General features: G+C 34.3%; 2 protein-coding genes and 1 pseudogene across 2 annotated transcripts; 1 reads left to right on the top strand and 2 right to left on the bottom strand.

Annotated features, from left to right (window-relative positions):
* Nucleotides 1–795: 795 nt before the first annotated feature.
* On the top strand, nucleotides 796–1,531 carry LOC146955049 (cyclin-dependent protein kinase inhibitor SMR13-like). The gene has a single exon (XM_085707120.1). It carries the CDS (start codon nucleotides 1,089–1,091, stop codon nucleotides 1,404–1,406), a length of 318 nt encoding a protein of 105 aa, XP_085563246.1. The 5' UTR covers nucleotides 796–1,088; the 3' UTR covers nucleotides 1,407–1,531.
* A 12,545-nt stretch (nucleotides 1,532–14,076) lies between these two features.
* On the bottom strand, nucleotides 14,077–15,564 carry LOC146955048 (uncharacterized). Its single transcript, XM_085719733.1, has one exon. The coding sequence runs from the start codon at nucleotides 15,552–15,554 to the stop codon at nucleotides 14,142–14,144; it is 1,413 nt and encodes a 470-aa protein (XP_085575859.1). The 5' UTR covers nucleotides 15,555–15,564; the 3' UTR covers nucleotides 14,077–14,141.
* A 2,930-nt stretch (nucleotides 15,565–18,494) lies between these two features.
* On the bottom strand, nucleotides 18,495–23,169 carry LOC146955047 (guanylate kinase 2-like; annotated as a pseudogene).

The raw sequence follows: 23,169 nt of genomic DNA, 5'->3' as shown, positions 1-23,169 counted from the left end.
AAGCTCACAAGGACATATACAATATTACATTTAACGTTATAATTTATGCTAAATTAACGTAAATTTATATTGACTTATATATCAAATAAGTTAAATATACACTAATTATTTTTCCATCTAATTTAAAATATTAAATTTTTATTAAAATTTTATTAGTACATATTTTTCGATGCTTGACACGTGTATCATATCAATAAATAATCAAATTAAAGTATAGTCCTCCTACCAAAAATCAAGTATTCTCCTATCTTTAACATATAAATTAAAAAAAAAATAACAAAATATCAAATAAGTTAAATATACACTAATTATTTTTCCATCTAATTTAAAATATTAAATTTTTATTAAAATTTTATTAGTACATATTTTTCGATGCTTGACACGTGTATCATATCAATAAATAATCAAATTAAAGTATAGTCCTCCTACCAAAAATCAAGTATTCTCCTATCTTTAACATATAAATAAAAAAAAAATAACAAAAAGGAGTACATGTATTTTTACCATTGATTAAGTAAGGATAACATAAAATTAAAAAAGTATCCTTCAAAAAAAAAAATTAAAATTAAAAAAGTACAAAACCATAAAGATGAGATCTCTTTCTGTGTGTGTCTTTTGGCATTAAATAATATACTCTATGTGGGGTAACCTTATAAAACCCGGAGCAGAAAGTTGAACTTTAAGTTCATACAGAGGAAAACTACCTCTCAGAAGCCTCAAAAAGGATTTGGTAGAACCAAGTTTATTAAAATATATTTTCTTTAGTGGTAGTAGTTATTACTGCAATAGTAGTGTTTATCTTTTCTTTTCCTTTTTTTTAATAGTTATATGATGTCATAGGACAAAACTTTTCAACCCTTCAAATAATTTTATACCACAAAGATTCTGTGATATTTCAAAATCAAGATATATGTATATTTAATTTTCTCCTATGAGTACTGACTTATGTTATTTATCTACTAGTATATATTACACAGCTATAGTTTTCAGAAGAAACCATTCAAAGTATAAGAGTCTTTTTCTGTGTTCCACTTTTTCATATACAAACTTTATTTCAATTTTCAATTAATATTTGTACCTAAGATCAAATGGCACCAGTTTGTACAAGAAGTAGAATGAAGTTGCAAAAAGCACTTGTTGAAAACAAAGAAGTTGGTGTGAATGATAAGAAGGTTGATGATACAAAGAAAGATATAATATTGTCATCAAGTTCAAGTGGTTGTTCTACACCAAAAGCTAAAAGGTTCAGAATACCTAAGGTGTTAACATGTCCACCAGCTCCTAAGAAGAGAAGAGTAACTCCTCCTTCAGCATGCTCTTCCATTAATAGATCACCAATATCATTGTTTTCTTCACCTGATATTGAGCTTTTTTTCTTCTCTGCACTTAATAATGTATCAGTATAATAAGTTTAGTTTTACTTTATCTAGTGAAGTATGAATATAGTTTAGTTTATAATCCTTTCTACAAGTTTTATGTGATTATGATGACTACAATTTATGGTATGCAAATTATGAGTTTTGGTTTCAAATTATTGAGTACTTTATAATACTTGTTTTCTTGAATCAGTTTTCTTTTAATTATTTGTAAAGCATGAAAATCGATTCATTTACATATTCGATTAATCTTTTTTTTTTTTTTTGAATGGCAATTGTTAATAGTTAGTTTGTTAGATTAATATTTACTCTTTCGTCTGTGTTGACCTCCAACTCTTTTTCCTCGGATCAAATCAGTTGAGCTATCCAACTCCCTGTATATTCGATTTATCTACACTATAGTATCCTTCTCATCAAGGATTTGGTATTACATATATTCATAGCATAAATAGTTAAATTGCAACTTTTTGGCCTTCTGGAAATACTATATTTGTGGTTGAGTTGATTGAATTTGGCTTAATCAATATGATTTACATTATCATATCAAATGATTCCGTTAACACATAAATTTCTTGATTGGTCAATTAATATGTTGATAGATATAATATTCTTTCATGCAAATGCTTAATTTTATAAAATTTATGTGATTTTCATATAATACCACTCTTTATCTAAAATTTAAGGTTTATTTTTTTTTATTTTTTTTATAGAAAATGGAGAGGCAAAATGATGAGGTAAATTTTTTTTGAATATTTAATCTTCTATTGTTTTTACTTCTTCCTTTTACTAACAAAATACAAATATACTGTATCCTGTATTGAGGAAATGATTTTTTTTTGAGATAATATATAGTCAGTAAGTCATCAGGGGTCTGTCTAAATTTGAGGTGTTTTTTCCCATTACTTATTAATTCACTGATGCAATTGGATTTGATTTATCTTGGAGTCATGCATGTATTTACATTTTTAGTGTGGTAGGAGTTCTATTCAGTGGCAGATCCATAAACATTTTGCACCAGTAGGAAGACTACAGTCTATGATATATATGCTAATAAAAGAAAATTATTTTTAATTAACTTTTACAAAATACACAATTTTATGAATGAAATCCACCTATATACGTACGATGTTTTTCTTCTTTTGAAAGGATACTATATTATACGGTGTTTTCCGACTCAACTGGATATTATTGATAATTTCCGTCATTTTATTACCCCCACTTGGGTTACAGGCTTGCGTCACTAAAGCCCGGTTATACGGTGTTTTATTTTCATAATATGATATATTTTGTATTAATGCTTGTCTTTACTTTAACACAGATAAAAATTAAGATGATAAATGATTAAAGTTTATTGTGTATTATCTCGTTTGGAAATAAATTATGTCAAAATACTATTGTTAATATATTGGCTTGAAAACCAATTTTGTATTTTATTGTGTATTTATCTCGTATAAATTTCTCTTATTTTCTCAGACTTTGGACCTATGGAGGAAATAAGTATTCTTTTATGATCCCTCAACAGAAAAAAGCATTATTTTGTGGGAGCAAATGAGCGAATGAACGGCTCGGTTCAAGGGCTAAACTACTAAAAAACCTTAATTTTTGTCTATCAACAAAAACAATTATTTTTCATTAATAAAAAGATTACATATGCAGACAAAAAATGCCATAAACATATTAATAAAAATTTTCATTTAAATATTTATCTTGTGGGGGCAATTACATTAGACCATACATAATTGAGCATCCATTTTAAGTGTTTAAATGGTCATATATGTACACATCATCATCATCATCGTTACAATTTTTTAATATTAGTAATACCGAAAAAATACTCAACCTCTATATCCCCTCACAAAAAATTATTAAATTGTTCAAATCCATAACGTTAAATTATTAAATTTCGACAAAAAAACATTTATTTTAATACAATTTTTTTTTTTTGGTCAAGTAGTCTAATGATTAGAATTCACCTTTTTCAAGGTGAATAAGTGGAGTGTCCGGAGTTTGAACCCCAACCCTTGTATATAATAATGTATGTCCCTACCAATTGAGTTATGCTCACGGGGACTTTTCGTTGTGCTTTCTATGAGAGTATTTTTCCACTAGTTCTATGGTGGTTTTGTATTTCTTTTATTCTTCTATAAGTTCTATTGTCTCATTCCGATCATGTTCTATAATTTGGTGGCTCTATTTTGTTTTTATAAAATATTCGATAATGTATACATTTGATTTGTATGACTTGTGTTTGGATTATTTGGTATATTCAAATTTTACTCCCAACGCTAACAAAACAATTAATAGCGATACTAATATTGATGTCTAGAAAATATATGGGATAATTTTATATGGAAACTGGAATAAAGGGCTTTTAAAAAAAAAAATGGACATCTATTTGGTTCATGAGATTGTTCCAACTCTTTTAATGCCGTTCAAATTATTCACTTTTATGATTTTTTAACCATATTAATTCCTATTAATATTTAATTTTTTTAATATTATGCTACGTGAAAGATCAACACTTTATCTCATTATCACTTCACGTTAACTCTTTCACCTTAAGCATTACGTTAGTATTATACCTTTTAATTTATTGACATTTAAAATGTTTGAAGATCAATTTAATATTTATATTTGACATAAAAAAAAAATGTATCTACATTTCTCTTAAAGACCGTTTAGGCCTACGTTCTTTTGATTAAACATAAAAAAGATGGTGGTTATCATTATCCTTGTCAACCTTATCTTTTACGTTGTATCTAAAAAGAACAAATTATAAAAATCTAAAGAACGTACAAAGCATCTGAAGGTGCCAAATGAGAATCCAAAGATGATATATAAGTAAACTAAATTTTTTTGTCAACATGTATCCATGCAAGTTTTGAGTTAATTAATTATTGGAAGAGAAAACACATGGAGTGGGAGAGAGAGAGAGAGAATAAAGAGAATCCAATGAAGAAGCTCATGTTAGTGGTGATAATTTTAATTTACAATTTACCATACACACACGTAAGGGGAATCTCCTGGAATCGAATTCCTCGTGAAAATTTTAATTCTTTATTTTTTTACGATGCTTTCAAATATTATATCTAATTTTGTGTCGGCTCTAAGGCATGCAATTGTAGTGCGTGTGTGACATCATTGTTTTAAGAAAGAAAAAAACCATTTATGTTGGCTTAATCTTAAGGGTAGGTATATAATCGAATCATTTAATGCTGCCATTTTTTCATCCTATCGGAGAAGGAAAATTATGGATAAACATTCATACACAACGGTGAAAGAAGTTAAAAATATATATTTAGTGTTGTTTTGATAGTTTTTATCTCTAATAAACATCTTATAAGATATCAAAATAGTTAAAATAAGACGAAATACATATGAAACAAGTGGATATATATTAATATTTTTATTTCTACTAGTTTTAGACAAATAATCTCAATTGCAATAGCTAAATATTTATTATTGGAGGTAGTTAATTACTAAATTTACTAACATATTTAAATTTCGCTACTTCTTAACAACACAAGGCTTCGACCGTGTTCATACATCTTATTCACACCTTACGAGAGATAGATAGAAAAAGTCTTGTGACAAATGTGATATGAACATTTATCTTGAAAGTAAGTTTTTTATTATCATCAATGATAATTGAACATCAAATATTTTTCAACATCTCACTTTTATAACATCATTTCTTTTATCTTTTTCTTTCTCAAGATGTATAATCTGTATTTTCCTTTTGTTATAACCTGTATTTACACTTAGAAAGTAAATAAATACGAATTATTTCATCACCAAGGGTAAACTCGAATACTAAGTGAGTCCGATGTATTTATTTAGATGGAGCCTAGTAACCACTTGTACCTTTATCTACTGATCAATAATTCAATATATTGCTAGTTTGATTTGTAATTTGAAATGATTCCAATTGTTTTCATTTTTTGAAAAAAAAAAAAGATCAATTTTTATTACTATATATCACTTATTTTGTAGATGAATAGTTGAAGTAATCTTTTAAAAATTGAACTAGAGATCGAATTAAAAATTTAATTGGTTAAATCAGTTCAAGTGTTTAACTACGATTGCAACGGTTTAACCACCTGTGCATATGTGTAAATTCTAAAACAGTATTATATGGAAACAAATGACATTTTTTTTACTATTAATGTTTGGTACCAAAGGACTTAAGCTAATAAGATTAGATGAAGTACCAACTCACTTGTTATGTTCAATCAATTATACTATTTTTATTGAATTAAAACCAATGGAAGTTGCTCTTTAGACACCGCAAAAAACCCTTTATTGAATTAAAACCAATGGAAGTTGCTCTTTAGACACCGCAAAAAACCCTTTATTGAATTAAAACCAATGGAAGTTGCTCTTTAGACACCGCAAAACATCCCTCGAACGATAGTTAATTACCATTGGCAGCAAACGGTAGTCTAAAAAGCAATTGTGAAAACCAACTATATCATAGAAAAACAGATCAAGGCCCAACAAAGCCTAGATCTTCTAAGTAGAAAGGCTGAAGGGATATCTTCTATTCACACCCCATCTGAATTTAAACTCTAGATCTATTCCTTCAGTTGATTGAATCAAATTAATAATTTAAGAACTTTAGAATTTTTAAACTTTGAGCTAAGTTCATCCATTTTTATTAAGTTTACTGATTTAAATAATTTTTTACTAATAAATTTTAAATTACTTGATAATTTTTTCAAAAAAATATAGTGTTTCTTAACAAAAATTAAATTGAAATATTGATAGTGGGCCGGCCCGCCCCCATTTTCATATGGGCCAGATGGGCTAGGGCCAAAAAAACCCGAGTGTATTTTGGGCCAGCTTTTTGGGGTCTGCCCCGCCTAAAATGTGGGCTAATGGGCCCACCCATTAGCCGACCCATCTTTTTTACAATTGTACCCATTAGCCAACCATTTAGGGTTCTAAAACGACATAGACGTACGAAGAGTTTCTAGCTTCCAACGAAAATTCATTACATTTTTTTCAATATAAATCCAAAGCCATTATTAAAGATTTTCGTCCCCGTGACTCCATGAGTTTAACCCATTTGGTTGGGACATTGCATAATATATGCAGGGGCCGGCGTTATAGCTAGTGGCTACTTGACAAAAAAAGATTTTCTGTAGAAAAAACTTATATTACTTATTTAATAGTGACTTTGGATGTGTACTAAAACCTGTAACCTAATTTGATAAGCATACCTAAACCCATCCTTCTTTTGTAAGCAAACTTTATGAGTAGATAGCTGTATACTTGTATTTGTCAATGACAACCCCATATAAGATGGACATAGGAAAGTTTAATTAAACTTGAAGCTTGGATGGATGCAAAAAGAATATTCAGATGCGAAAAACCCTTATATAGTCAGTTTTCAAACAAAATTTACCACAATAATATGAACATGCATGAGTGTGGTCCTAGAAATTAGAAAACAAGCCTTTCTCACTGCAAATTAAACTGAAATTTGTAATTTTACTTAACCAAGGATTGCTGAATTGCTTTACTTGAAGAACTTGTTGAATATTAGCAAAAGGGCTACAACCGTATGCCAATATAACAGTTAAAAATATCATATATCCCACATTCAAAGAGGTTATCCATTTTGATTGTTATTAATAACAAAGAAAAATAGTTTTTGCTATATATCTAATTTTGTCGTTTACTATGTATTGAAAGATAAATATAATGCAGACAATATTAATTTGTAGCAAGTTTGATTTTGTTATTAATAATGCATACAATAATTTGTAGCATGTTTAGATTTATTAGAAAAAAAATCTATTCTTTTACAATACCACAAGGGCTTGATGCAACCCAAAAATTAAGTTAATCTTTAGCAACATTTTGCTTTCATTGTTGATGGAATAAACTTTTGCTGCAAAATTGTCAAATTCATACATTATCCCTCACTTTGTGTAGGGAAATATGACTGTGTCTACACGCATCGAGTCAAAAATCAATTGTCATAAGAATTAAAGAACAAGACGTAAATAAACATTTTAAAAAATGAACCTAGTGCCTCATCGAGCGTCCGATTTTCTGAAGTTTATGGTATATTATGAAAGGAGAAAAAACCAAGTTAGTTTGCAAAACTCATTGAATGTCGAGTTGATTCATCTCATCAAAGCCATCTGAAAACTACTCGATGGCTCGAAACTCTAGACCTCTTGTCCGTCCAGGTGCACCGCCATTAAGTGAAGAGACATCTAACATTATCCTGCTCAGCGAAACACAAAGTCAGTACCTGTTAGTCTTGGTGACGATTAAGTAAAAACGTGTTTTATTAGGCTTACATGTTCTTTGATTCCTTTTTGTCACGTCATTTTTCGGAGATCAAAGCTATTTGGTTAGCGTTTGACTCACTTTTTATTTCACGACTTTGAAAAAATTTATTTAAATTGGGGGTCCGGGGGTTGGTTATATTTAGGGAAGGTATTAGCACCCTAAATATCCGTAGTACTCTACGGGAACCTCTTGATTTTATTTAACTTTTTGTGCTATAAACTTGCTTGCTTTTTTTTTTTAAAAAAATGAAATTTTGAAATGAGTAAAAAAAGGAAGACCTAATTATCTACATTTTATTGATTTGGAAGGACGAGTGTCCTCTGCCTACGTACCCGTGAGGGATCAAAACCTCGTAGTTCAGGGTTAAAAAAAAAAAAAAAACGTTTGATTGGTTGTGTGTTTTTTATTAGTTTTGAAAAGGTTTTAAAGTAAAAAGCCAAGTGGCAAATGAGAATTGGTTTGTATTTTTTATATTGAAAGAAAAATGACTCAAAGTGTGATTAAAATTGATTTGAAAGTTTGATTAAGAAAGAAAATAAAAAAGACGCTCACTTGATTGAGAAATCAAGGTTTATTATGAAAATATTTTTTGTATTTTTGGTTATTTGAATGTTTTTGTTGTTTTTGAATAATAATTAAAAAAACTAAAAAATAAGCTAATGTAGCGATAAAATAGAAACGTGAGAATTTTGTAGTGACGTTGGATCACCACAAAATCTCCTAACCTAATCTAATTTTTTTGCATTTTTCGATATATAAAGCAGTAAAAGAAATAAAAAAGACACACACACACCCTTCTTCTCATTTATATTGTACATCGGACCTAAATACATTCTACATCATATGGTATAAAAATAAATGACGAAAAATAAATATGCATGAATATATAATACAAACGCAGAATAATAAATCTAACCTAATAAAAATGCATGAGAAAAGGAAAAACAAAATGCTAAAGAACATAGAAATGTATGCAAGAAATAAAGAAATAAAAAGGGGGTCCAATCATGAAGGTGGGGGGTGCAGAATTAGAAAAGGAAGCATTCTGGGCCTGAGGGTGTTGAAAGGCGTGGGCTTAGATGGATCAAATCAGGGCCGTCTGATTGAAATCAGACAGCCCAGATTAGATCAAAGATCCAGGCAGCATGGGCCTCTAGATCAAAATCAGATGGAACAGGGGGCGTGGGTGCATGGGGATCATAGGGTTATATATAACCCCAGCGCCTCCCACCTCTTCTTCTTTCGTTTTTTCCTTCGTTCTTTTTCTTTTCTTTCTTTCTTCTTTTCATTTTTTTTTTACGGCTCCCTCCTACTTTTCTTTCTTCTTTTGTTTTTTTTTTTGTTCAAATAAAAAACTACTTAAACCTAGTTCTAGAGAAAGGGAAAAAGAAAACTACCTTTGGGAAACCTGTGATGGTTCGTTTCAAATTGTGTCCGGATTGGCAACTGGTTGTTTTGATTGGGTTAGATTCGGATTTATGATTTGCTTTGGATATGGTTTATGGATCGGTGATGGTTTGAAATGAGGGTATTGGATTTGTCACTGTTGTGTTGTGGTTACTGGAATGAAAGCTTCTGTTGTATATTTTCGATGATGAATTTTGTGCAGGTTTAGCTTGTGGATTTTTCGTGTGTGAAGGTTTTAGATGCAGGTTTCTTGTTGTGAAATTGGGTGTGAAAAAATTGGTTCTTTTTAAAGCATCAGAGGTTGATAAAATAAGAAACAGATTAATGAGTTTTAAATTGGAATTGAATGGTGAATTGAATGACTTGAATGGGCATGATGGTGTAGTACGCGTTTGGTGTTGAGAAAGGAAAGAAAAAGTTCTGACTTTGAGCTTGAAGCCTGTAATTGAGGCGCTGCTTGGAGCAACTTTGGACCCCATGGACATATTTTTGGACACATTGACATTATTGGACAAAAATAAAAAAATAAAAACGAAAATAGTAACTAATATTAAAATAAAATTAAGAAATCAAAACTAAAACAAATACGTAAAAAATAAAAAGAGAAAATAACTAATTATTAAAAATTAAAAAAAAACTAATAAAAGATGGAAATTAAATAATTAAAAAAACTTAAAAGATCAAAAAAATAAAAATAGGGAGAAGAGGGCCTGACTCGGAACCAAAAATGAGGTATTTTAAAATACCTCTTTGTCGATTTTTTTTTTGAAAAGTCAGAGACTAATCAGGGTCAAACGACGCATGAATGTGGGACCTTAGGTCAAAAATTGGGGTATGACAGATGCCCCTATTTAAGTTTCTTCGTTCGAAGATTTGAAGATGAAATCTTTGATTTGACGGACCGAAGAGACTTAAATACAAAAGTACACCAATTTTTGACCTAAGATGCTGTGAAATGCTCATGGTGCAAGTATGAATGCAGGACGGCAAAGACGATTTGACTGGGGGTAGAAACAACAACGGGATACCCAAATTTGTTAAAGAAAGGGATCCGACTCTGCTGGGGAATTGCAGTTTCATTGGGGAAGAGATTGTCTACTACCGTATCGGTTTGGAACGATCACTTAGTGAAGACAAAACCTTTTTTAGCGACATCACTTGAACAGATACGCTGGGGATGACACTGGAGAAAATAAAATGTGATTTCAAACTGTTCATTGGTTAGAACTGACCGTTTGAAACGTGACGAAAGGTGAACTCAAGCGGTCTGTTGTTTAGGACTGGCAGCTTGAAACAAGACAAAATGGTAAACTCAAGCGGTCCGTTGTTTAGGACTGGCAGCTTGAAACAAGACAAAAAGGAAACTCAAGTGGTCCGTTGTTTAGGACTGGCAGCTTGAAACAAGATAAAAAGGTAAACTCAAGCGGTCCGTTGTTTAGGACTGGCAGCTTGAAGCAAAAAGTAGACTCAAGCGGTCCGTTGTTTAGGACTGGCAGCTTGAAACAAGGCAAAAAAGTAGACTCAAGCGGTCCGTTGTTTAGGACTGGCAGCTTGAAGCAAAAAGTAGACTCAAGCGGTCCGTTGTTTAGGACTGACAGCTTGAAACAAGGCAAAAAAGTAGACTCAAGCGGTCCGTTGTTTAGGACTGGAAGCTTGAAACAAGATAAACTCAAGCGGTCCGTTGTTTAGGACTAGCAGCTTGAAATAAGAAGTAGACTCAAGCGGTGCGTTGTTTAGGACTGGCAGCTTGAAACAAGGCAAAAAGTAGACTCAAGCGGTCCGTTGTTTAGGACTGGCAGCTTGAAACAAGATAAACTCAAGCGGTCCTTTGTTTAGGACTAGCAGCTTGAAATAAGACAAAAAGGTAAACTCAAGCGGTCCGTTGTTTAGGACTGGCAGCTTGAAACAATTGAAGACTGAAATGAAAGGATACGACCAAACACTGGGTGACTGATGCAACCATGTATGAATTGATATTGTGTATATATTGTGTATGCATGAATGTATGAATATGTGAAAGTATTAATGTATGAATGTATGAATGTATGAATGTATGGATGTAGCTCATACGACTGTATAAATTGGATATGACATGCGACTCGATGAAACGAGACAAGATAAAGGATGGGAGGCGGACTGACATCGCAGTACAAACACTCGGCAAACTTCCTTGGAGATGATATTATTGTGAACAAATCGAGCCGTTGGCGGTGTAAAACCTGGCATAAGGTAGCAGCTGATGCTCCTGGGGATAAAGCCCATTGTTGACCAAGAGTCTGAAAGAAGTCGCCATTTGTAAATTGACGCAGAGTGTTCTTCCACTGGTATGCTTCAGCAGTCATGTTTTATCTTTTTTTTTTTTTTGAAAATCCCTAACTTTTGCCTGGACCGCCCTTTCGGGTTTTCAGTCCAACGGGAATATATTCCTTTTTTGTGCCCCTAATTTTTGCCTGGACCGCCCTTTCGGGTTTTCAGTCCAACGGGACGCTCTCTATTGCCTAAGTCGCCTTTTCAGGTTTTCAACTTAGCGAGCTTTTAATTTTTTTTGTATTTCTTTTTTGAATTTCTGGATTATGACTGCGTCTTGCTCAAAGCAGAGGTCCTCTCCATAGTGCTTAGCTATGTTTCTCTTTCGGAGTGTAACCGTTCTCGAGGCGGATGCGGATGTACGCTTCACCTACTCACGAGTTCAAAGAGGATGTGTTTGTTGTTCACACTTTTCAAAAGATGTAAAAAAGGTTTTGTATTGTGAAAATTTTTGCTTCAAGTATTGCCATCAAAAATAGAAGAAATTTTGCAAATAGAATAAATGAGAGTTCCAAATAAATGGGCACAGGCTCAAATTTGATGAATTGAGTGGTGGCCTGCCAATGGCGTGGCCCCACAGATCTTTGAAAAATTTGGAATATGGTAAATATATGGGAAGGTACATTGAACACAATAACCGTTATTCTCCCTGACAACTTTGAATGCCCCTGTTCCGAGTATTTAATCTGCAGATGCTTCGAATCGGAGGGCTTTGATAGCAGGTATGCCCCATGCATTGAATCGGAGGTTCTTCGATAGCAGGTATGCCCTATGCATTAAACCAGAGGTTCTTCGATAGCAGGTATGCCCCATGCATTGAATTAGAGGTTCTTCGATAGCAGGTATGCCCCAAGCATTGAATCAGAGGTTCTTCGATAACAGGTATGCCCCATGCATTGAATTGGAGGTTCTTCGATAGCAGGTATGCCCCAAGTGGATCGTGCCTGACCGGATGCAGTTACTTTGTCATGATCCTTAACTTTTGTATAGATCGTCCTTTTCGGGTTTCAACCTATCAGGATAATTATATTCTTTTTTTTTTGTCTCTAATTTTTGCCTGGACCGCCCTTTCGGGTTTTCAGTCCACCGAGACGCTCATTTTTTCCTAAGCCGCCTTTTCAGGTTTGCGACTTATCGAGCTGTTATTTTTGACAGAGTATTTCTTGACTGCACCGGCATTCTTAGAACGTGTGAGTTTGTCACCATCCACAAGTCTTCATAATTAGGCGTCCACTTGCCCCTGGAGTCTGGTTGGAAAGTAGTACAAAGTTCCCTTCTTGAAATTCATGGGGACGAGCCTTTTTGTTAGAAGCTTGTTTCAAACTTCTTTTGATATATTTGTACAAGGTCGTCATGTGTTTAAATTCGATCAAGCTTGGACTTTAGCAGAACTCCTATTGACGGGACTTCGACCTCCACAGGAAGTGTGACCTCCATGTTATATATTGGGGAAGGAGGGGGGCTGCCCTTGTTGAAATGTGTACTGAAGCACGATACCCCTGTGAGGCAACGGTAACATCTCATGCCACTTTTTGTATGTGACTGCCATCTTCTGACAATCTTTTTGATATTTTGTTTGCAGCTTCGACGGCTAGATGCCCCAGTATGCGAGATACCTCATCGGGAGTCTCTTCAATCTCGTCTTCAGCTTCGGATACAAGGAACTCAGAGTTGGAAGCGAGTACATGGTTAATGTGTTCAACGGGTTTATTAATGCATGATTTGATTATTGATTTTGACAAGTAAGTATGAGTTATGATTATGCAGATATTTGAAGATGATTATTTTTTGGGTTTTTTGTATTACCATTTTTCCAGAAAAAGCACAAAATAAAAAACAAAGTCGGGATCAAAACGACTTTTTTATTAATGATGGAAAATACATGAAGCAAAAATCCCTACACAAGTTCACTTTCGTCTTGGGCGGAACGAAAGGATTTTTTGAAAAGCAGCAAACAACAAACCAACGCATTATTTGAACAGATAAGTAGTAGAACGACCCAAATGTGGCTTGCAAGTACGAAATCAATCTTCGAAGAGCAATATATTGGCTTCAATCAGCTTCTGGACTTCAATCTTTAAAGAGAGACAGTGCTCAATGTCATGGCCGGGTGCTCCTTGATGAAAGGCACATGAGAGGTCAGGTTGATACCCAACCGGCAACTCGTTAGGCACTCGAGGAGGCTTTCTAGTTTTGACAAGGTTCTTCATGAGCAAGATGGGAAGCAGCTCCGCATACGTCATTGGGATTGGGTCAAACTGCATCTTTGGAGCTTGTTGTCGAGGCTATTGTTGATGTTGGCGTTCGGGCCTTTGCTGGAACTGCGGCTGCTTTGATTCGGCCTGGAGCGTTGTGGTCTCTTGTTCAAATTGATACGTTCACTCTTTTTGTTTGCACGAGTGTTGTAGCTGCGAGTTGGCCTTGGACGAGGACAGTCGGACCACTTTTGAGACAGATTGACCTTTTATGGAAAAGAAATCTTGTGAGACTCGGAATCGAGACTATGAAATGCAAAATGATGCATGATGCTTATGCAAAAATAGACACTCTTTTTTTCGAAGGACTTATAAAAGCAAATTTGTAAACATCATAATCGAAAAATTCATTGACTAATTAAAGTACTATAAGATAACTCCCTTTTAACAAAACTGAGCAAAAGGATAGACTCCAAAGTACATCACAAAAAGTTAGGAAATAACATAAAGTGGTGAATCAACTAGGAAACTCTTGAGCTCTTGTAGTAGACTATTCCTCGAAATCTGGGTGCACCCCTGCGAAGAAATCCATGCACTCCTTCTTGCTGATAAATTGTGCAAGCCTCGCACTTTGAGCTTGTATCTGAGCGTTTTTCTCGATCAATTTTCGCTCTTTGTTGAGGAGCTCATGCTTGAGCTGCAGTATTTCCACATCTTTATCCCCTACTTCAGACATAGCTTCTTCGTACTTCCTTTTCCAAGTGGTACGCACACGGTTTAAGTCAACCATTTTCTCTTGGTACTTTTCTTGGGTACTAAGGGGTAGGGGTAAAGGTATTGTTGGAGTGGTTGAGGACAAGTACCTCGGTATAGGGTAAGGCATCATATACTCGGCAGCTCTATCGATAACCCATTGGGTATAGGTTTCATAAGTGAGGTCTGACTTATCCCCCAATTGATTGCTGTTTTTTCTGCGGATGGTACGCCAAGCTTTCATGAACTGGTCTCTCATACCCTTGCTATCGGTGAGGTTGAGATAGAATGTGCCCTCTAGTGCAATGTTGCAAGGCTTTTCTTTCATAGGATACCCGAACTGGCGTCTAGCTAGGATAGGGTTGTAGCTGATTCCCCCATGAATACCGAGGAGAGGCACATTACCGAAGTCTCCACATGAGTCAATGATGGTTCCGGTATCGTAAGCTGGGTTGTACCAAACTACATCGGCTGGAGCAAGGGACATGATTTTCTCTGAGTATATAGCTTTGTCTTTGGAGAGGTAGAATTGGGGTAGGTGTGAGATGTACCACCTATAGAGTAAAGGTGCACAACAAAGGATGGTTCCGCCCTGCTTATCGGTTCTATGGTGGATGGAGTGGTAAGTATCAGCAAGGAGAGTTGGGACAGGGTTTTTGGTGAGGAAAATTTGGATGGCATTAGCATCGACGAAACCATTAACGTTGGGGAAAAGCACAAGGCCATAGATGAGCAAGGCCATGATGGACTCGAAAGCAAGGGTATTCTTTGATGCAGCAAAAATGTTGGCTTTACTGATTAGGAATTTGGAAGTTAGCCCCTGGATTTTCTCTTTCCCTTTGGTAGTGAGGTTATCAGTTATGTCGGATATCTTGAGGTGAAGGGCTTTTGCAATATCGGATGCTGTAGGGGCCCCCTCGAGACCACTGAAAGGTATTCTGTCAAGTACTGGTAAGCCGACCAAGTAGGAATACTCTTCAAGGGTGGGGACAAGCTGGTAGTCCGGGAAGGTGAAGCAGTGGAGACGAGGATCGTAGAATTGGACCAGAGTCTCGAGGATCCCTTCGTCGAACTTTGTATTGAGAATCTTGAGCAACTTCCCATGGTGAGATTGAAACCTCGCTCGATTAGTGATGACATCTCCCAAACTCCTTAAGCTTTCCAGATCTTGGCTTTGGAAGCTACACTTCTTAATACTCCTAGTAGTCATATCTACAATGTTTACAAAAAAACTTGTTTAAGTCCTTCGATATTTTTTTTTAATGAGAAAACGAATTTGTTTTATGAATGAATGCATGTATGCATGATTATGCTAACACAAATGGTGAAATTATGGTGAGGTTAAGTCACATGTTGGAGTCAAGGGTAACAACGCCATTAGGTAAGAACTATGGTTTTGAATTGCACTCGTAACCAAGGTTCTACCAAGTTCCCAAATTACAACTACCCTTATGAACATATCGGTGCGTAGGACTGCTCCTAGTCCAATAATATTCGCAAGGAAGTCTAGTTTGAGTGTAGTATCGCGTGACGACTAAAGTCAAGACTGCTCTTGGTTTAGCCACCGCACTACGTCCTAAAAGAGGCCCAGATGGGTTAAGGGTGATCTAAAGGTCCTCAACGTTTGAAGGATTTCAAAAATAATAATGCCAATCACGACTGCTCATGGTGACATAGTACTACTCTTGAAACCCACGTTGAGTGGAGTTATATCACATGCACACATATCGCAGGACCGCTCCTGGTATGACACTATGATCGTACCCCGTCCTATCTTATTTTTCACTCAAGCCCGGGTGTAGGACTTATGATCTCACCACTCACGTTTTAAGAAAGGAGAAAGAAGAAGGGAGAACAAATATACACGTAATTTCCATCTTTTATTTTTTTGGATTTTTTTTTTTAAAGCAAGTTATAGCACAAAAATTAAATAAGACCAAGTTAGGCTCAACCCTCTTAGGGACACTCCCCAGTGAAGTCGCCATTTCTGTCGCGTCATTTTTCGGAGATCAAAGCTATTTGGTTAGCGTTTGACTCACTTTTTATTTCACGACTTTGAAAAAATTTATTTAAATTGGGGGGTCCGGGGGTTGGTTATATTTAGGGAAGGTATTAGCACCCTAAATATCCGTAGTACTCTACGGGAACCTCTTGATTTTATTTAACTTTTTGTGCTATAAACTTGCTTGCTTTTTTTTTTTTTTAAAAAAATGAAATTTTGAAATGAGTAAAAAAAGGAAGACCTAATTATCTACATTTTATTGATTTGGAAGGACGAGTGTCCTCTGCCTACGTACCCGTGAGGGATCAAAACCTCGTAGTTCAGGGTTAAAAAAAAAAAAAACGTTTGATTGGTTGTGTGTTTTTTATTAGTTTTGAAAAGGTTTTAAAGTAAAAAGCCAAGTGGCAAATGAGAATTGGTTTGTATTTTTTATATTGAAAGAAAAATGACTCAAAGTGTGATTAAAATTGATTTGAAAGTTTGATTAAGAAAGAAAATAAAAAAGACGCTCACTTGATTGAGAAATCAAGGTTTATTATGAAAATATTTTTTGTATTTTTGGTTATTTGAATGTTTTTGTTGTTTTTGAATAATAACTAAAAAAACTAAAAAATAAGCTAATGTAGCAATAAAATAGAAACGTGAGAATTTTGTAGTGACGTTGGATCACCACAAAATCTCCTAACCTAATCTAATTTTTTTGCATTTTTCGATATATAAAGCAGTAAAAGAAATAAAATAGACACACACACACCCTTCTTCTCATTTATATTGTACATCGGACCTAAATACATTCTACATCATATGCTATAAAAATAAATGACGAAAAATAAATATGCATGAATATATAATACAAACGCAGAATAATAAATCTAACCTAATAAAAATGCATGAGAAAAGGAAAAACAAAATGCTAAAGAACATAGAAATGTATGCAAGAAATAAAGAAATAAAAAGGGGGTCCAATCATGAAGGTGGGGGGTGCAGAATTAGAAAAGGAAGCATTCTGGGCCTGAGGGTGTTGAAAGGCGTGGGCTTAGATGGATCAAATCAGGGCCGTCTGATTGAAATCAGACAGCCCAGATTAGATCAAAGATCCAGGCAGCATGGGCCTCTAGATCAAAATCAGATGGAACAGGGGGCGTGGGTGCATGGGGATCATAGGGTTATATATAACCCCAGCGCCTCCCACCTCTTCTTCTTTCGTTTTTTCCTTCGTTCTTTTTCTTTTCTTTCTTTCTTCTTTTCATTTTTTTTACGGCTCCCTCCTACTTTTCTTTCTTCTTTTGATTTTTTTTTTGTTCAAATAAAAAACTACTTAAACCTAGTTCTAGAGAAAGGGAAAAAGAAAACTACCTTTGGGAAACCTGTGATGGTTCGTTTCAGATTGTGTCCGGATTGGCAACTGGTTGTTTTGATTGGGTTAGATTCGGATTTATGATTTGCTTTGGATATGGTTTATGGATCAGTGATGGTTTGAAATGAGGGTATTGGATTTGTCACTGTTGTGTTGTGGTTACTGGAATGAAAGCTTCTGTTGTATATTTTCGATGATGAATTTTGTGCAGGTTTAGCTTGTGGATTTTTCGTGTGTGAAGGTTTTAGATGCAGGTTTCTTGTTGTGAAATTGGGTGTGAAAAAATTGGTTCTTTTTAAAGCATCAGAGGTTGATAAAATAAGAAACAGATTAATGAGTTTTAAATTGGAATTGAATGGTGAATTGAATGGCTTGAATGGGCATGATGGTGTAGTACGCGTTTGGTGTTGAGAAAGGAAAGAAAAAGTTCTGACTTTGAGCTTGAAGCCTGTAATTGAGACGCTGCTTGGAGCAACTTTGGACCCCATGGACATATTTTTGGACACATTGACATTATTGGACAAAAATAAAAAAAATAAAAACGAAAATAGTAACTAATATTAAAATAAAATTAAGAAATCAAAACTAAAACAAATACGTAAGAAATAAAAAGAGAAAATAACTAATTATTAAAAATTAAAAAAAAACTAATAAAAGATGGAAATTAAATAATTAAAAAAACTTAAAAGATCAAAAAAATAAAAATAGGGAGAAGAGGGCCCGACTCGGAACCAAAAATGAGGTATTTTAAAATACCTCTTTGTCGATTTTTTTTTTTGAAAAGTCAGAGACTAATCAGGGTCAAACGACGCATGAATGTGGGACCTTAGGTCAAAAATTGGGGTATGACACTTTTCAAGTCCTGAACGATTGCCGTTTATGATGATTTTGTCATCAACTTTTGATACTGAATGATCCATTGGGAGATTGATCTCTCTTTCTGCTAAATTGAAAAATTAAACACTAATTTAACTTCAAGATTTTAAATCATGTGAAAGTCCAGAAAAAATATACATTTTGGTAAGGGTGAAGAATTTTAAGCGTGACTAAGCTCTCGAACTGAGGATACTCCAAAGTTCCACTTCGAAGACAACGACACTTATGGTGTGTTTCTTACGGAAAATACATGTCAAACTATAATGTAAAAGGGGAAACTCTTACCTGACTTGGGTGGAGGAGTGACATAACCATCAAGTTCCAATAATTTCTGTACCAGTGAAAATTTTACATCAGCATGTTTAACCGTTTAAAGAAAGCAAGTTTATGTAAGGAAGTTTATAAGTAATGAGAGTTACCTTTAGACTCTGATAGCACTCCTCAAGTTTGTCATTGTATAAGATGGAATCAAATATGCCTGATGACTTGCCTTGCTCAATCTCAGCCTTAGCATTTCGTAATCATTTTAGGACATGTTCTTCTGTTTCTGTCCCTCTGTTCAAAACTTTTCTTTTTAGCGTCATTCGAGCGTTAAAAGACATGAATATAAGCTATTATTACTCACCTTTCACGAAGACGCTCTTCAAGCTCTTCCATTGATGGGGGGCATATAAGATAAATACGGCTTCAAGAGAACTAGTCCTCACAGATCTTGCCCCTTGAACATCAATATCAAGAATACACCTCTGAACAAGATTCACAAATTAAAAAGATTTCAATATCTTAGATGAGAAAAAGATTACCACAATATATTTGATGTATTTTGAAAGTTTAATTTTACTCGAGTAGAATAAATAAATTTTTAAAAGATCCAATAAATGCACTTAACTTTATGATTGGAATTGTGTAGAAAAAACAAGTCAAAAGAGTGTTATATTAGATAACATCGAATTTGGGCTTTTTGTGCGTCGAAATCAGATCAGACTAGGTTATTTATATTTATAATAGGATTGCAATAAATACAATAAATATTGATATGATTACTCAATCTAATCCTAATCACATATTGTGCAGCTAAGGAATAAAAACATGTGACTGATTCAAACAGATTAAAAATGCGTTCAATTCAATAATATATGTGAACATTTTAGAGGCAAGAGGACCAGAGGCAATTCTGCATAATATTCTGCTAAGTTTCTATCAATGATGTATTGTGTATTCAGCAGCAATTGAATCACCATCAGCAATGATGTATTATGGGGAAATTATGTTTTAGATCATACAAGTGTTTGTAAAAGTCAACACATTACCGAGTACTTTTACTAAGTGTTGTCAAATATAGGTAGTGGAGGTGCAATAGTCGACTGTGGTCGCGGACTTTTTTGACAATCACCATGGAAAATGGTGAAGGATGGCGGCACTATGGTGTTTTATCGTTAATATGAAGGCTCAAAATGGTTGATTTTTGGCTTTCTGCCATCCACATTCGGTAGCACTGCTTTGACTAAACCTAATCATTATTTTAAAACTGAATAAAGCAGTAAAAGTATGGTTCTTTTTTTTAGGAAGTAAAAGTACGGTTCTTAATGATAAAGATTCTAAATATCATCAAGACCTGCAAGTATACGGAACTTACTTTCCCTACATCTGATACCATTTCAACGGCCTCAACACTGGTTCCATATAGGTTACCATGCACAGAAGCAAACTCAAGAAACTTTCCATCTTTGATCTCTTTCTCCATAATACACTTCTCAGTAAAATGATAATGGACTCCATCTTTCTCCATAGCTCTTGCAGCACGGATTGTGTGACTCACCGAGAAACCAAACATGGATGGAAATTCTTTCGTGAGCATTGATATCAATGTTCCTTTACCTACTCCAGAAGGACCACTAATAACAACAGGTTTCTCAACATTGCCTATCACACCCTTACTCCATGCAACAGCCTCAGTCCCCAAAATCTTTTGCTGGTGCCGGACATATTGAGTGTCTACCTGCCAACAGCATGAAAAATGAAAAATTAACACCTATTAGGCCATTTAACAACGGGTCTACTATTGCTTCGGGTGCAATATTGGCAATCGCAGATCTCCCAAAATTGAAGTCTGTTCAAATCAGTGTTGTTAAGTAGGTATAGCAGCACTAGCGCTAATGCATAGCGGAATTTGCACAAATCGATATTGTTCTGCAATACACTATTTAGTAAAAATCATTGTGAAACAGCGGCTATAGCGACGCTATAGCACTGTTGCATCGCAGAATTTGAACAAACTGCTATTTTCCGCGATCTGCAATTTACACCAAAGGTTCAAATTCTGTTATATAGCGCCGCTGTAGATGCTATTTCATAACATTTTGTACAAAATGCCGCATTGAGGAACAATGACTCCGTTTTGCTATAATGCTATAATGACACTATAACTAGTAATTTAACAATAGTACTTCGGAGATTCTATGCATTAATAGTTATTTCTTTGGGATTAGAAAAAGGACTTAGGTTTGGAAGAACTAACTTCGAGAAACCATGTATGATCATCTGGCTTAGGATTCTTCTTAAGAATCACAACTCTGTCTTTTAATAACACTGCCGAATGGCCTTCAAATGACAAGGGTTTGGTGCCTAGCACAGTTGGACTAACCCTACAAACTATAAAATGGATATCAGCAACAAATCCTAAGAGTTAAAAAAGTAAATCAAGTAAAAAAAACCTTCAACTGACCATTCACCAAGACAGTTGTCGAAAATTCGAACTTTAATAGACATAAGTTTCCTCATCAGCTCCACCAATGTCATACTGTTGAATAAATGACGGTCCGTCTTTAGTTTTAGATACAAATGTAATCAAGAAGTAGTAACATATTGAATGTTAGTGTTTATCGACTAATGTATGATTGATACCGTTTTATTGCCAACAGTCGTCTATGTTTCCAAAGTTCCGTTTTTTAAATCCGAACCATTACTACTTCCATTCTGCAGGTCTTGATGCTGAGAAATGAGTATTGGTGCTTCTCCCTATTGATCGATCACAAAGAGTTTCATAAATAAATCAAATCAAAACCAATTTGATCCAATATCATAAACTAACCACATTCCTATTTTTTATTTTTTTTAATCATTCTAATCCTCCAAAAGTAAAGAGATATTTACCATATGAGAAATATTCTCCTGAATCCAATCCTAACCAAAAGTATATACAAATGTTAATATTATGAAATATCAATCAATATAAGAAAACTTCAATATTTAAGAATTAAAAGCCAATGAGATTTATATATAGTTCATCAACCAGAAGAAGGTTTTTATTCAATAGTTTTCTGATCCCACATTGTAAATAAAACATAGAATGAATAATGCATAAAAGAAAGGACAACCGAGATTGCAATGCCTGAAATAGGTGAGACATATGGATGACAAAGTATGTTGGATTTACCTTATAGTAGCAGCAGCAAGTTATTTTGTGCAGAAAAGAACAAAGTTTGTTTTGTCTTTTGTTTGATGTGACAGGTTCAACTTTGTGTCTTTATTATGTTGGATTTACCTTATAGTAGCAGCAGCAAGTTATTTTGTGCAGAAAAGAACAAAGTTTGTTTTGTCTTTTGTTTGATGTGACAGGTTCAACTTTGTGTCTTTATTACTGTTGAAACGTTAAAAATATCTAAGAGAGAGAGAGAGAGAGAGAGAATTTAAAGGATGATTTTTTGTTACTTTTTGAGTTACACATTTGAATGAATGCTTAGAAATGAAAAAGAAGAGAGAGTGGCGGCAGAGGAGAGGAAGGTACAAGAAAGAAAAAAGGGTTTTTATTGGATCTCGTAATTCTAATTTTTTTTATTTGGTCTCTCATATGAGAAATTCTAATATAGTCACAAGACTAAAGAAAAAATGTTTGTCACACACATACACGTAAAGAAGTATTTTTTTAATGATAAGGATGAAATTGATAAAAAAGATGATTGAATATTTTGAGGAGAATCTTTTTATGTGTGTCCAAACATTATTGATTTGGTATTGTGATCATGGAAGAATACCTCCTCTCATATATACTTTGGTTAGTCAATTTGATAACTCTAAATTTTTTTCTATTTTATCTCTCAAATATATCAGGATGAAAGAATGTGGAATGTATTTCTCCACATCAGCTTCTTATACCTCCTTCTCTTCAATCAAATCGTGAACCTTCTGATCATCTTTCTCCTTCCCTCTGAGGACATCTTTTAACCTTTTCTCAGACGCACTCGCCTTATGCTTATATTTCTCCTCATCTTGCGCATAATCTTTGTACTTATCCTCCAAAGCCTCATACTCCCTTCCATGGAATGAATTAGCAAGAGAGATCGGAGCGCGCACATTCCTGCATCCTGAACCAGCTCCGCAAACTTACCATTCCGACCTCGCCTCGACATCAACATTGGAGAAAGGCACGTTCTCCTCCATATACTTGTGGTAAGCAAAGACATGATGCCAGAAAGACCCCGCCACCTTTTCATTGATCACCTGGGCATTGATTTCCGCCTTCCCACTCTTAGTCCTTTTCTTTTGAGGCAAGTCCTTCTGCTTCTTCTCCCCGCCAGTATCAACATCCAT

The sequence above is a fragment of the Medicago sativa genome, chromosome 1 (assembly GCF_051527215.1).
Source record: "Medicago sativa cultivar Bolivia chromosome 1, Bolivia_mono, whole genome shotgun sequence".
NCBI classification, from domain to species: Eukaryota; Viridiplantae; Streptophyta; class Magnoliopsida; order Fabales; family Fabaceae; genus Medicago; species Medicago sativa.
This window is presented reverse-complemented; position numbering and strand designations above follow the sequence as displayed.

Bases quoted from the DNA above. Each gene is read 5' to 3' on its own strand.
- LOC146955049 (XM_085707120.1), top strand. From the start codon at position 1,089: ATGGCACCAGTTTGTACAAGAAGTAGAATGAAGTTGCAAAAAGCACTT.
- LOC146955048 (XM_085719733.1), bottom strand. From the start codon at position 15,554: ATGACTACTAGGAGTATTAAGAAGTGTAGCTTCCAAAGCCAAGATCTG.